At 37.5% G+C, this 15,735-nt stretch overlaps 1 protein-coding gene across 2 annotated transcripts in view; it reads right to left on the bottom strand.

Moving 5' to 3' along the window:
* clint1a (clathrin interactor 1a) overlaps positions 1–15,735 on the bottom strand; it is a 95,277-nt gene that overhangs the window by 13,223 nt on the left and 66,319 nt on the right. For both annotated transcript variants that reach the window (XM_007891406.2, XM_007891407.2), the window contains exons 6-9: positions 10,771–10,945; positions 9,385–9,622; positions 5,524–5,620; positions 1,847–1,921 (exon numbers count right to left, since the gene is read on the bottom strand). In XM_007891406.2, the coding sequence (XP_007889597.1) occupies positions 1,847–1,921; positions 5,524–5,620; positions 9,385–9,622; positions 10,771–10,945 (585 nt within the window). The remainder of the gene's footprint in view (positions 1–1,846; positions 1,922–5,523; positions 5,621–9,384; positions 9,623–10,770; positions 10,946–15,735) is intronic.

The following is a 15,735-nucleotide window of genomic DNA, read 5'->3' as shown; positions in this document are numbered from 1 at the left end:
TAGCCCCTTCGGAAATCATTCTCAAAGCAGATTAATCATTGCTGAATAGTTTGGGTCCCTTTAGAAATCATTTTCAAATTTGATTAATCCTTTTATAACACTTACGGTCCCTCCAGAAATAATGTTCAACCCAGATTAATCATTTTTGAATGATCATGAGACCTTAAAAGCATTTAGGTTTTATAAACATATTACAAGTATCTGCATTAAGTAGCATTTAAAAGTATATAAGCAAGATAATAAATAAGATTACATAAATCAACCACCACCAATTATGTACATATGTACACATATACAGTATATATGTATATGCATTTTTGTAAAAAATCTCAAATAAGCACTCATTACAGTACAGAAGATTTAATCATTTACAACGAAAATAATTTATGGACTTCCATGTTACTGAACACATAAGTCCATAAATTATTTTCTCTCACTTATTTCCCCTCTCCACCAAATTGAACACTGAGCAAAGCACCCTTAAAGCTGAACAGTAACACTGGTTTATTAGAACTGTAGACATTTAAAGGTCTGCATATCACTTACAAATAGAATGGAGTTTATTAAGGGCTAAACTGATTGCACACAACACTCGAATGAGTTATTTGAAAGAGACATACATACTAGTCTAAAGCCTCAGAATGCATCTGAATCCCAAGACAAAATACAGTATTCACATTCATCTATGCTTACTTTACTTTAAGAGTCACCATTACCCTTTAAACATACAAATGAAGGTGCTCGGCGATTTGGAGCCTAACTGTGAAGCTATGGCTGATGGAGTTGAGGAGGTGGGGGAAGGGTGCAAGACATGCTGCAGTGTGTAGTATGCAAGTCAGACACACAATACCAGGGTTTGAAGCACAATCATTTTAGGAGATTGATAATTAGCCCCCAGGTAAGATTTGCTTTTTACAAACAGTGTGAAATTCTCAAGTTTGAAACTTGTGCAGAGGGCAGCAAGTAAAATAAGATTATTTACTGCAGGCTAGTTATTCCAAAACAATTGATGGATTTGGGATTAAAAAATATATGCACACCGTGGAGTTTCTCACCACCGACTCTCACGCAAGATTAAGTGTAATAATTATACATTTAAGTAAAGTGTAGTAAACAACACTGATTGCATTATCAAATATAAACTGCAGGAAACTATCATGGTGCATCAGTTGAAGATTTAATTAAATTGTCAATTTAAAGGATGAGGAAGAAAGTCTTGTGAAAACCTGAAACTTAACACATGCTGTTTGATATCAAATTGTGCCAAATGCCTTCAGGACCTAAAAATAAGGCAAGAAAATCAATTAGCTCAGCATCCATTATTAACAGCTTCTAAAAGCTTACACCTCCAACATCTCCAGCAGTATCTTGTGCCATACTCTGAAACATGACAGTTTGGAAATGTATTCTGATCCCAGGTCTATGGGTTTGCTGTATGATCACTTTGCACTGACTCAGAAAAAAAGTTAATCAAGAGCTTCATGAAGCAACCCTTTGCAAAGAGAAAAGAACATTCCCAACAATAAGGCCAGTCAGATTCCAACATTTGCTGGTTTATGATCATATTTATGTAAAATGTCCATATTTTAAACACTATCAATTTGGGCCACTGAAGATGTTTTTTTTTAATCCACAAAATAAAAAAGATCCCCATTTATGAATCGTCTCCACATTTTAAAAACCACCTTAGTTTTCTGAGCGGTATGCCTGAATTCAGGCAATACTAATGAAACAGTTCAACTAAGATCTTGGATTTAATTCATAACAATCATAATAATCCTCAACCATAGAGCAGCTTTGCATCTGTGTGGAAAAATCGATATAACATAAGGGAGCAAGAATATACCTTGGCTCACAGGGAAGCTACTCGATCCTACTGAACTGAAGTCTGCAAATCCTCCAAATTGATCAGCAGATCCACCTGGAAAACAGACAAAAATCATCACATTTACCTTTTATTCATAATTAGTTTTATTTTACTCCTCATTAATAGAACAAAATGAATCTCAACAGACACAGAGCTGCTTAGGCCAAAACAACCAAGTTTCTACAGCAACAACTTAATAATAATAATAATCCTTGCATTTGATATAGCGCTTTTCACGTCGGGAGGACGTCCCAAAGCGCTTCACAGAACACACTGTAAAGTGAATTGACTGTATATTTGCGGGCGAACACGGCAGCCAATTGCGCACAGCAATGTCCCACAAACAGTCATAGATTGAAAATGACCAATTTATTATTGTTTTTGGTTTTGGAGGGATTATTATTAGGCTCTGTGTGGAGTAAGGAAACTTGCCCAAGGGTTCACCCTCTGCCTGGAATTGAACTCAGGTCTCTCACTTGCAAAGCGAGTGCTCTAACCACTGAGCTAGAGCTCAGCTAAAGCGGAGTGATTGAGAGAGTGTTTCAGAGTTCCGGGGCCAATGCTAATTTAGTACGTTTCATAATTTCAAAAAAAATGGTGGATTCATAATTTGGTGCATGATGCATTACATTTAACAAAGGTCTGCATTGGTTAGTGAGGAGTATCAGCTTTTGAAACACATGGTTTAAGAATTGTATTTCAGGTGAAGCTGGAAGGAGCATTCTATCAAAACCAAGTCACTGGTCAATAATTCTCAATGTATATTGTGAGACTATATATTCGCCCGCAAACATACAATCAATTCACTTTACAGTATGTTCTGTGAAGCGCTTTGAGACGTCAAGAAAACATGAAAAGCGCTATATCAAATGCAAGGATTATTATTATTATATTACTATTATGTATCTAAAAATAACTACTGGCATTAATGCTCAAGCGTTAGGAAATGTACAATACTCAACTTCACTAATGAAACATGCCCTTCCCTAGAGATGTCTCATAAAACTCCATTTAAAACCTACACACAGCAGATTATCATTTCTTTTGCTGGTACCTGACAGGTCATGTTAATGTGAAAAGTTGTAGTATTAAGTTAGATTTCGATTTAGCTGGAACTATAATGCACAATTTACATGGATTGTAGCAGATCATCTTAGCCTGCAGTGCTTATGAACCACTCAGGTGGGAAAGAAACATCTGTGCTGGCATTGAGCGCACAGAGGGACAATGCTCAACATCTGGTCCTCTCTCTAAAAAAAACATCAGATAGCTGCAAGATTTCCTGCCCCATCTGCCACTCTGAAATGCCAATGATTATTCAACTGCAGTAGAACTCCTTTATATAAATGTCTCCAGAGCAATATGTAAAATCTACATGTCTTTTCAGAGTGCATATACAATATAAGTGCATTAATTTTTAAGTACCTTACATGCTTCCTTATATAGTATATTCGCTCACAAAATACCTTCAGTAAGGAATGCTTTGCTCACAGTCAACGTTTTTAATAAGAAAATAAGACAAGAAGAAATGCAATCTACCAGTTATGCCAATATGAAGTTTCAGTTTTTACTTTTTTACTTTTTTTTAAACCAAAGTTTAAAATATTTAACCATCACTTTACAGTATATCCTGTGAAGCGCTTTGAGACGTCTCGACCACATGAAAAGCATTATATTAAATGCAAGGATTATCATTATTATATACACAATATTGGTATCAAAACATTGATAAAATAACATTAATTATAAAAGTTACATTTAACTCTGTAAAATTACATTATGGGAAATACATAGCACTGCTGTTTGGATTTAAATAACAGCTTGCTTACTACAAAATGTTTTACAGGACAAATTCTTCCATAGCCCTTTTTCATCCAAATTACTTATTTTATTAGTAAAACGTTGCTGCAATTTGAGAAACTGCAAAGTAAGTCAATTCTAGAAGTGTACGGAAACTCTAATCAAGTGGTGAAGAAATCTGAAGAGGCCTCTGAGCCAAAAATATGAAGTTGAAAATTGCAATCTGCCAATATAAATAATAGATGATTCTTTTTAAATATTAAACAGCTGTAAATATTTAAATAAACATAATCAGGATGAAAACTAGTTACGGTTGGGGTCAGTAAAGATCTACAAAAATTCTAGCATAATCTTAGGGGAATTTTAAATGAAATGTACGGAAGAAGTAAAGTAGAGGGAATCCTTTAATAAACTTAATTTCAGATTCTGAAATCACAGAGAACCAATACAGCACACATCTTGGACTTGTGCTCAGAATCAATACTCACTGTTCACCCCACTGCAAGAGGATTCATATTTTTATTGGTAAAGACCATTAACAGATGGGTCAGAATATTAGGCCAAAGTTCTGTCAGGCAGACATGTCAAATTTAAGTTTCACTCCAGTTTTGCACAGAGAGATTGTATTGCCCGCTAGAAAGATACAACAGTTAATTTAGTGAGTTAATTATTGCTGGCATGGTCCATGGAATTTCCAGGGTGGCATCAGCCTTTTAACAAACAAGTTAGATACTGATCAAGACTTAAAATGAAGACCAAGCTCATTATTTTTGTTTTACTTCCTCCTTCCTCCACATAATTCTCCTCTCCTACAATTATAATAATCCTTGCATTTGATATCGCGCCTTATCAGGTTTTTGAGACGTCTCAAAGCGCTTCACATGATATACTGTAAAGTGAATAGACAGTATGTTTTTTGGGTGAAATGCCATGTTTGACTATTCTTTCTCCCAGGATACAGATCCACAAGTTCCTTTTGTACCACTCTCAGGATGACATGTGTGCCTGTTGACAGTGACTGTTGACAGAATATTCAACCATGAGGAAATCACAGCAAGATTGAGCCTATCCTCATCCAGGATAGCAATCATGAGCGGGAACCCTAGCTGATTTTCCCTTCCCTAACCCTGAACCACTGAGGTCAATAACTGCACCGGCTGAAATTAAATAATGCCAACAAGCCATTAACTCTCTACTCTTTACGACACAGTGCTGCTCCTGGCAATGAATCTGATTTGAATTGATTTGAATGTGATTGCAAACCAGCTAAAAAGCTTTATATTCGTCATTGCTGAGTAAATGGTGGATTGTTTCCGGGCTGAAATTCTACCCTGGTAATCGCTCTAGAAGCTAATAATACTCGTCTGACAATTAACAATTGAGTTCAACAGCAGACACCAGGGAGCAGGTCATATGCCCACACTATTGGCTGGGGAATGGTAGCATTTGGGAATATGCAAGACAATCCATTCTTTAAAAAATATATACCCAGGTTGACTGTTTACATATCTCTGCATTATATGTAACTGCTGATTCTGCAAGAAATGTTTCTAAAATGTCCTGCACCTTCAATAATCAGGAAAGTAATCACAGTGCAGAAATTATAAGTGTGCTTGTGGGGGGGTTGGGGGGTTTGGAGTTTTTTTTCTGGCTGGATAACATTATTTTCAGGTGGCAAGGCTATTCCTGAGATACTAACTTTAATTAGAAGCAGGAGAGGATTGTTGGGAAGTACATAGCAGGTGCATTGCCCCAAATCCCACAACAATTGGCATCATCTCCAATTGCTTTCGATAAGGAATAAGAATCAGCTGCCTTATGAAGACAGTGCCAGTATCCTAACCGATCAGCCTTACCCGAGGAAGCAGCTTGAGTGGATCCAAATCCTGTGTCAAATAGTAGATCTACCAGGTCATTCTGTGATTTACTGTTAACTATGTTTGCTTCTGATGCCTGGAAAGGGAGAGAGAGCAAGAAAGAGAAAGACAGGTAAGTAAGTATCCAAACCATTATGAAACAGGACATCCATTAATAGTGTTGACTTCACACTGCACTTGCGATCAATATAAGAGGGAAACAAAGTCCATTATCTTACACAGTGAGAACTCCAACATGTTCAATTTCCAATTACCTGTAGTCACACTTCATTATAACAAAACTAGCTGATTACAAAACTTCATTTTGTTAAATAAAAAAAATCTCCCTGGTCTCAGCTGAAGCTTTGATCAAGGAGATTAAACAACAACAACTTGCACTATATAGTTCCCTCGAGGCAAGGTAGCGTCTCAGAACGCTTAAACATCTGCGAGATAGACTCGAGCAAAACTGCTTCACCAAATACAAGTAAAAAGCAATTGGGCATACATTTCAATACATTTTGTTGTCACTAGTTTTCTTCAGCAAATGATAATCCTGCAGTCTTTTGGATGAAATGTTAAGTTTTTAACATGCCCCAATGTTTGCAGTGATGCTGGCAGGTGTGTATATTGACTGTGTATATTTGCATTTCGCCCACAAAATACACAGTCATTCCAATTTCCAATATATTCTGTGAAGCGCTCAAAGTGAAAAGGTGTTATATCAATGCAAGAATTATTATCAATGCAATGATAATAATCCTCAAATACAAAGATTATTATCATTATATTGCATTTAACATCTTTAGAAAATATATTCATATCTTTCAGAGGAGATGTTATGGTCAAGAACCCAAATGTCTGTTCAGGTTGCAGTTAAAAATTTACTCAAAAAGAGGTTTCTCCTTGTGCCCTCCAGATTAATTGGTCACTTTCCTCACAGCAATTTTTGGAACCTTGCTGGATCCAACGTGTTTGCCTACAAAAATACCACAGTTGACAGTAATTACTGTTAAACGATTTGAGACGTTTTGGCATAAGGCACAATAAAAATACTAAGTTCTTATTACCTCGAGTTGGTTTGTGCTGAAGTTCTCTGAACAGCCAGCAGATGGCTGTAAAGACCACAGATTAATTCAATTCAGGTCGGGATTATAAACCCACAAATCAATGCACCGCACTTAACAACTGAACTCCATTAAAGTACACTGAAATCCACCAACTATGCTCTTGATGAGTATACGGTTTCTCTCATTATAACACTCTTGTAGTCCATGACCTTTAAGGCACATTTCACAAAACAGGCACCACGTGGAAAACTGATGAATACAGCTTACTATTGGTGATCTTTGATGCATAAACTGACAGCTAAAGGAACATTTGATCTCAGATTATTAGATTTTCTATATTTCAGTTTTATTTCGAATCAGATTTAATTCACATCTCCATGGCAATCGGGACTGCTAATCAGCATTCAGTCACTAACCTCTGGAACTCCCTTCCTCCAAATCACCCCTCTCTATCCATCTATAAATCCCATTTTAAAACCAACCTCTTCAGCCAAACCAGTCATTAAATGCTCTGACCAAATCTTACACAAAGAGCACTACATAAAAGCAAGTAGTCATCGATTATAGAAATTCCCTTCTCATCGGCCTTCCCAACTCTTCTCTTTACAAGTTGCAAACCATCCAAAACTCTGCAGCTCGTGTACTCTCACACACCAGGCTCCACTACCCCATCACTCCCACCCTCGCCCGACTCCACTGGCTCCCCATCTCCCAGAGGATCGCGTACAAGATCCTCATCCTCAGTTTCAAGGTCATCCATGGCCTCGCTCCCTCCTACCTCTCTGACCTGCTGACTCCCTACCAACCTGCCCGCTCCCTCCGTTCATCGGGCTCCGGTCTGTTGCATGTCTCCCGCCCGACCCGCCCTACCATCGGTGGCCGGGCTTTCAGCCTCTCTGCCCCCACACTCTGGAACTCCATCCCACAGTCCTTTTGCCTCGCTTCCTCCCTTGCGTCCTTCAAGGCCGGTCTTAAAACCCTCCTCTTCGATCGTGCCTTCGGTCGCCCTCCCACCCCTCTGCCTTCCCTCACCCCTACACCACCCCTCCCCATGCTCGGGTCCTGAACCCTGACTGTTCAGCGCTTTGGGACGTCCTCCTGACGTGAAAGGCGCTCTATAAAAGTAATTTTGTTGTTTTGTTGTTGTAGTTGTTGGTGTGTTAAACTCTGCAGGTGTGTGCAGGATTTAGTGATGTGATACTCAATAAAGTTACCAATCTTTCTAACGTGATGTAAGTAGACTAATTGTTATACAGCTGAATCAGGCTTTGACTGAATGGTAAGTTATAGACCATAGATTGATTTTGGCCAAAAGGTAACATCAAGAGTGAAGCAACCTATAGTGGACAGCTACACTGCTCTGGTAGCGATGTTTATTCCCTAAACTGAAGCTTAAAACGTTGAGACTGTTTTCACTGTTATAGAGAAGTAAATTGGTTAAAGCTTACAAAATAATCAATGCTTTTGATAGGGCAATTTCGCTAACAAGAGATACCAGATGATTATCACGAGTAGATTATCACTAGCAAAAAAAAGGCTGAAAGTGCATTTCACAGCAGCATTTCAAAGGAAAATGGATACATGCTTGATGAAAAATAATATAAAAGGCAAGAGAAAAGAACAGGAGAATAGGATTAAAGAAGATAACACCAGGGAGAGGAGGGAAGGAAGCACTGGATAGACAGAACGACAGAGAATCTACTGATTATTGCAATGTGCATGATGAGGAGGTCCTTGTCAGAGACAGAATGCATGAAAGCAACAGGCAGATCCTGAGGCCACTTGTGTGCAGAAGGCTTGTAGCAGAAATACAGAAACCCAAGACCAGGATTGTCACTTTTTCACCCAAGCCTAAAACGTGACATGAAACGAACACAGAAGAGAATAGGGAGCAGAAAATAATGCCTTATTCAATAAGTAAAACTTTGCTCTGCCGCTTACTTTTCTTCTACTTTATTCTTTAAAATAACACGGGTAGTGCAGATATTTAAAAGGCATTTAGAAGATTAATCTGCACGATAAATACAGCATACCACAGATTCATCAAGTTATCAGTATTCTAGGTGCTGTGCAGTAATGTAGTTGTGCGCCTCTTACAGGGATTCAGTGGGGAATAAATCATTTCACAACTTTCCCACCACTACACTGCAAATGCAGACCGATTCAATTAAAAGCGTTGATCTAATTCTTGAAGTGGATTCAAACCAAGGGACCTGTTGATTCTGAGGACGCACTGGGAGAACCAGTTTTAACAGGTTTTAGTGCCACTATAACTTGACTGATTTCTTGGTTACAAAAAATAGAATTTTTTGGTTTAAGGAGTATATTGGATATCTAGTATCCTTTAGCATTCTTGGATTTTTCAAATTGACTCAAGAAGGATTACCATCTTACCATTTTATCAAATAACACATTCTCTGAAAAGGTTACATTTTTGTTTAAAACTGCATTTATATGTTCTCAGTTCTTGTGAGAAGCAAAACTGTTATCCAATACGTTACATATTAAAAATATATTAAAAAACATATATATAAATTAAAACTGTATTCCTGACCCAATCTTTCACTTAACAAACATTATTGGAGCAGGCCCGTTATATCAGTATGGCTAGCAGCGAATCATTTAGTCAAAATGAGCAATGATTTTGAAAATCTTCAAATTTAGCTTTGCAAATAGAATTTTTAAATAAAAAAATCTTATTTGCAAAATTAAACAAAAGTGGTCAACAAACGTTTAAATATTCAGGCCAAGCAAGTCTAATTTTCGTTACTTGCGTTAAATCTCTTCTCACCTTCTCAGCAGACTTTGTAGTAGAATTTAGGTCTGGGGTGGAATTGTCTCCTGTGTAATGTGCTGCTGCACCCAGGTCAACAGTTTTGGAGGGAATTCCAGAGCGTTTGTGCCGTGTGGTGGTTGTCTCTGTGGCCTGCGTGATGTGGATTGATTTGGTCGTCACTGTCTCTTCTTCATCTTTGTATTCAGATTTTCCAGCCTTCCCATTTCTGGTCCTTCTCTCTTCTTCACTATCGCTGAAATTCAAAATAAGAGTATTTACTGTAAAGAATCTGAAGATTAAAAGAAAAAAGATTGAAAGAAAGATGAGAAGCCATCTGCTACAACATTATAATATGATTGAGGGATTCTGATGAGATCATAATCTACAAGTGAAGTACAACCAATATCTGGGATTATGACCAATATTTTTTAACAAAGACAAATGCAGAGTGATAAAATGGAGGAAGAAAACTGTGAAAATAAACAAAACTGTGTTGCTTTTCAACACATAGTACACTTGGGCTACTAGTGCTTACTGGTGGTATATATCTTATGCATAAGAGCATACAAGTCGCAGAATATGGTGTGCATCATGCTGAACAGCAAAACCTATATTGATAATGGTTAGGCACCTGAGTAACAAGCAGAGGTAATAGAAGCTTGGAAAAGAGATGCTCAGGGAAAAGTGTTCAAAATCCTAAAGGGCAAAGATAATCTGAACCCTAACATATTTCACATTCAGAAGCTCTAGAGGAAGGGGACACAGACTCAAGCTTAGAAATGTGAAGGTGAACAAAGAGTCCGGTTTTAATTACTTTATAGAAACAGCAATGAGTGTGTTGAATGGAACACCCCTGGAAGTGATGGAGACAAACTCAAGAGGGAAATATGAAAAGAATTCCACCAAGGAATATAAGAGAAAATTAGTGGAGGATTATTGTTTATTTTATGACCTGATATACAACAGTGGTCCCTTCTACTCTGATACACCTCTATCCTCTGTTTCTAGTGTCAATTCATCATAACTAAAGTTCTAGAAAGCAGTGAGTTATAACAGGGGCTCACTATATGTATTTAAAGAATTTGAACTTCAAAGATGAAGTGAAATAGGCTGTAGCCAAAATCACCGAATCTCAGTTAGGATGGTTATTAAATCCTAATCAGTTTTTTAAAGTTAATTATTTGACTTGTTAGAAGGTACTATATAGTACACTCAATCTCCAGAACTTTAAAAATTCAGAAAGAATGCCCCCATACACACACACACACCCACAGCTAACTTCATATCTAGACAGGAAAAGCTTCATCAAAGTGGTACTTTTCTGTAGATGCAATTTCCTGAAAGTGAAGGAAATTGTACAACCTATCAAGATGCCGTACAATATTTTTAAGTTGCAAGCACCTTTCTGGCGAGTCATCTTTGTCTTTCTTCCTGAACTTGTTGATTGTGTCATCGATTGTGCTCCCAATCTTGTCACTGATTTCGCCTAACTTTTCACTGAAGGGGAAAGTACCCTTGTTGCTCTTTTCCCAGTCATCATCCCATCTGGATTTGGGCTCCGGATCATACCGATCACCTACATAATACATTGGAAGAGAGGAAAATAAAAAAGATGAAACGCTTCAATCGGTCTTGCGGTCCAACAGCAATGGTTACTTCAGTAGCTGTGGCTCTGAACTCTGAAAGTCCCTCTGAGTCAGCAGTTTAAAAAGATGACAGAAGCACCACCACAATCCGAGACCAACAGAAATCTGATTACAGCTACGACTGTTGTATGTATTAGTCATTTAAACAAGCAATTGCATATTTCATCATTCAAGCTATGTTTGCACAAATATCATTGGTGCTTCTTATTAAGTACACAAAAAGGTATTAAATGAAGCGAGTATAAAAACTTAATTCAAATGCTTGAAGCCATCTTGGTAGTGGTTGACCCTGTCGTGGTACAAGCCTCTCATCCTAATTCAATTTTTCTGCCAGCCTGATTACTGAGCCATCTAACAGGAGAAGAAAGTAAGTGAATCTTATGAATATTTAAGTAAGTGACATTGTGGAGAACTCAGGAAGACAGGCTAAATTTGCAGCACAAATCTAATCAATTATCGCTTGTGCTCAGCTCGTGTAATGTAGATAAGAATGAATGCACTACTGTACTCTGAAGTGCAGAACCTGTCAGTAGTTCTGTCACTTCTCTGGAATACCAGAAAGGTACCCAGATTCTGCAAATACATGATCGCTAAACAATAATTCAAGTTCCACATCAGTAGCAAATTACGATTGCAGTACTTTCTGCTCTCATTAGCTCATGAATTCCAAATATTTTCCTTTATTAAAACCAACTGTAAACCAGGTGGGCAGGAATAGGAATGTGAATTATGGATATGAAGCTGCGATTCCACCACTTTTAAGCTACTATGAATGTTACATGAAAGTAAAACTCAGTCCTTCCTTCAATTACCTCAGTTAGTCCATGTGTTAGCTACAACTAGCGAGGTACTGGAAAAAGATATGGAGGGAAAAAAAAGCCAGGGTTCCCATCCCCGATTATTCTCCAGCTACTCTTCTGAAAAGAATAATTTGGGCACTCAATCCACGATTGTTTGTGGGACACTGCTGTGTGCAATTGGCTTCTGAGTTTCGCCCACAAAATATACACTTTACAGTGAAACGTGGTGAGATATCTCGGAGACGTGATAAAGCAAGGATTATTATTATATTATTAATCTGAAATGTGTGCTTTGAGTGAACAGTTATTCTTAGGCTCCACTGCTCTTCTTCCCCTTTGCTGACTGAAATAGTTAGTTCACAACTTAAAAAAAGTCCAATTAGTGGCGATTCCAGAGTTACGCACCATCAGTGGAAACTCATCCAAGGGAGGAAATTGTAAGGTGAAAGCTTTGTTCATTGAGGAAGGCATCTAAAGCAAATAGGACCAAAGATATATTATATATATGGCTTCCTGTGCAACTACCATGCATCATAGATGCAAAATAGATGATCTGTCATTTTTATTAGGGAGTGTTGGTTCAAGAGTGAGAAAAAAATTATAGATGGGCAATTGATCATAACCAACTTGTCTTGCTCCCAACCAGCAATGGCATGGCATCCTCCCGATGTGAAAGGCTCAAATTAAATATAAATTGTATTGTAGTCCCAAATTGGAAATCAACATACACAGACCACAAGAATGGGAGGGGGCTCAAATGGATTAATCAAACAGAAACATGCAGTGGGACACAGCTGCAATGTTTAGCAACAGGTATCATTTATGCCGTGTCACTCAACAGAACAATGAACCTGCAATGGGAAGGGTGGTCATGGTGGTTGAGATTTTTTTGAATAACAGTCTCATTATCAACAGGAAAGTGGGATATTCATTTCTGAACACATTGAGTATAACCAAATGACCTAATCTTGTGAGATAGTTTAACAGGTTGAACAGAACCAGTAAAATCAGGGGTGGAGCAGTTTCCTCTAAGTACTCCAGCAGGAAGTTTTTTTTATTTAAGCTTGACGCCAAGAGCCAAACTAGCACAAGTTAGAGAATTCTGAACCCTATTCACAAAAGGTTGGGATAAAGGAACCTCTGTCCATGTGATCTCACTCTTCCAGAATACCAACTCCAGGTTCTTCCCGTTTTAGCTATAAGCCATTTTTTAAAGGAGCTGAATGTACAAAGTTTACTTTTTAAAAAAAAAGGACAAATGTTTACGAACTGTTTCTTCTTATAAGTAAAAGGTTAAGCTCAGATACTGCATCATAGAAAGATGCTCATAGTATTAACACATCGAATATGTTTAATCTCCATGCTCCTTTATCAGTACATTTGTAGAGTTGTACATCACTTCCTATTCAACTCAAACTCAGGAAAAATGGAAAAAACTATAAATACTATAAATTCTGACAGCTTCTACTTTTTTTTACAGCTAGCAACAAACTTTTTTTTAAAACTAATTCCCAGTTTCCAATACAGGAGAAGACACCCGGAATTCGAGATTATAATAATAATACAGAACACACTGTAAAGTGAATTGACTGTATATTTGTGGGCGAACGCGGCAGTCAGTTGCGCACAGCAATGTCCCACAAACAGTCGTAGATTGAAGATGACCAATTGTTTTTGGTTTTGGAGGGATTATTATTAGGCTCTGTGTGGAGTAAGGAAACTTGCCCAAGGTTTCGCCCTCTGCCTGGAATTGAACTCAGGTCTCTCGCTTATAAAGCAAGTGCTCTAACCACTGAGCTACAGGACTCCACGATTAATTTAACCCTTTAAATAACAACAGAAACTAGTCATACTGAATAGTTCAAATGTGTTTAAAATAAAAACAAAGCCGACAAGAAGATGAAAACAAAAACATGAGGACTGTAAACCTCTTTAGATGTCGTAAATGTAATCCAACAATTAACAGACATTAACTAGATACCATTTTCTCAAAAAAAAGGAAAAAGACACAAAATATATTCCGTTCCTTTTCCGTTCCCAGCCATCATCACGTGAACAAGATTGGACGGCAGCAACAATCACTAAATCTTCATAATTATTATTTTACTCAGACTCTCTTTTTGGGAAAGCAACCATCTTTCACTCAGTTTTACCCCCTAAAGCAGCAATTGACAGAAATAGAGAGAAGTGGAAATATTGAACGTGCATCTTTCCATTTTTTGACAGCATGCAACACCACCAGTGCACTGCATTCGCAAAACAAAAACATTCTACATGAATTCCTCCACATACAGGAGGCGTCACTGAAATTTGTAAAAACACTGTTCAGATCTAAAAAAATTCTGCATAATAATCCTATAGCAAATCCCGCTGCAGGTTGTCTGTGATAAACTAAAACAGACGCAAGTCATCCTGGATGTTTCGGGCTATACTGTGGAAAGGGTTAACAAGCCAATAAAACGCCAGCAAAAATCAACTGACTTGTGAAACAGTGTTCAATTATTATTGTGCAAGTTATAAGCCAAGGTGAGCAATTTAGTAAAACAAAAATGTATTCCACTAACTGTAAGGACTGAATTTATACTGGCATATCACGGTTCAGTTATGTCATATGTGATTTTTATATTATATTATATATGACATAAATGAACCAGTCTAGGTATTTGTATCCTCTTGTGTACACATGTTCTACAGCAATGCCATCCTTTTGCTCCTCAGAAAGGATTAGTGATCTACACAAGGATATCCATGATAAGGGATCAAGTCGATACAGTCAGCACAACTAAGCCTCTGTATTCCACTTGGATCATATCTTTTTATTGGATTCTCACATTTACGGGCCTGGTGTTCGTTCATACATCTATAAATCCTTTAAAACATAATCTTGTAGTGTAATCCGATTTAGCCAAAGCCCGCTAAAGCTTCACAGCACTACACATTCAAAGAACTCACTAAAAATTATATGCACTCAAATGAGATTTGTATTAATTTCAAAATCAAGTTGTAGTGCCTCGACAGATTTCATCATTACAAATCTTCAATAAGAAGCAAAAGATTTAAAGCGGCTTTTGGAGTTTCCTTAGGGTCTTTGGAATCTCCTCAGATACAAATCCATCTTTCTTACAATCTTTCAACCTGATTCATTCATGAGCGAGTCATGTGAATTACGGTCAGACTGATAGTCGAATAATTTCTAGCCACTTCATTATCTTAGACTGTGACTTTTTAAATTAAAATTGGAAATCACTAAAAGAACAAAGAACTAATTTGGTCACAGGAACTGTTTCGCTTCCTTTCAATGACATCTATCTGCCATCTTGAAAATCTCATTCATGAAACAGGATACCAAATCGTTTGAGGAAAGACGGTCAAAATGTCTAGGTTTGTAGCCTTTTGAAAAAATCACATATAACATAACTGACTTTATAGGCACACTAACAGAACATTTTACAGGACATCACCTAGATCTCGGCACTTTGGTCAAACTAAATACTTCAGTTTGTTTGTTTGAAATTGAAATATTGTCAGCAATTAATGAAAGCACATTTGGTTCTATCATATGGGGAAAGAGAGAGAATACAGTCAGACACTAAATGTCTGATCAGAATAACATGCAACCACACAGCTTAACTTAATCATTCCTGTCATTTCTTTTTCAATATAACCACAACTAAAACAAGGGAGTGGAAGAAAGAACGGATTTGGTACATAAATTATGTGTCAGGGGGAAAAAAAGGGTTCTTTATATCCAAACTAAAAATTAAGCAAACTGAACACAGAAGATATCAATTATATCTGAAGCCAACTATCACAAGGGAGTTCAGGAGATTCAGATTGACGTTGGATTGAGTACGGGTATCGAGTCAGGCGCATTTGGTTCTGTGCAGCAAACACACAATCACAGATCTGACTGGAAGCAA

The sequence above is a fragment of the Callorhinchus milii genome, unplaced genomic scaffold (genome assembly GCF_018977255.1).
Source record: "Callorhinchus milii isolate IMCB2004 unplaced genomic scaffold, IMCB_Cmil_1.0 Scaffold13, whole genome shotgun sequence".
NCBI lineage: Eukaryota > Metazoa > Chordata > Chondrichthyes > Chimaeriformes > Callorhinchidae > Callorhinchus > Callorhinchus milii.
The sequence above is the reverse complement of the archived record's forward strand: the minus strand, read 5'-3'. Positions and strand labels throughout refer to the sequence as shown.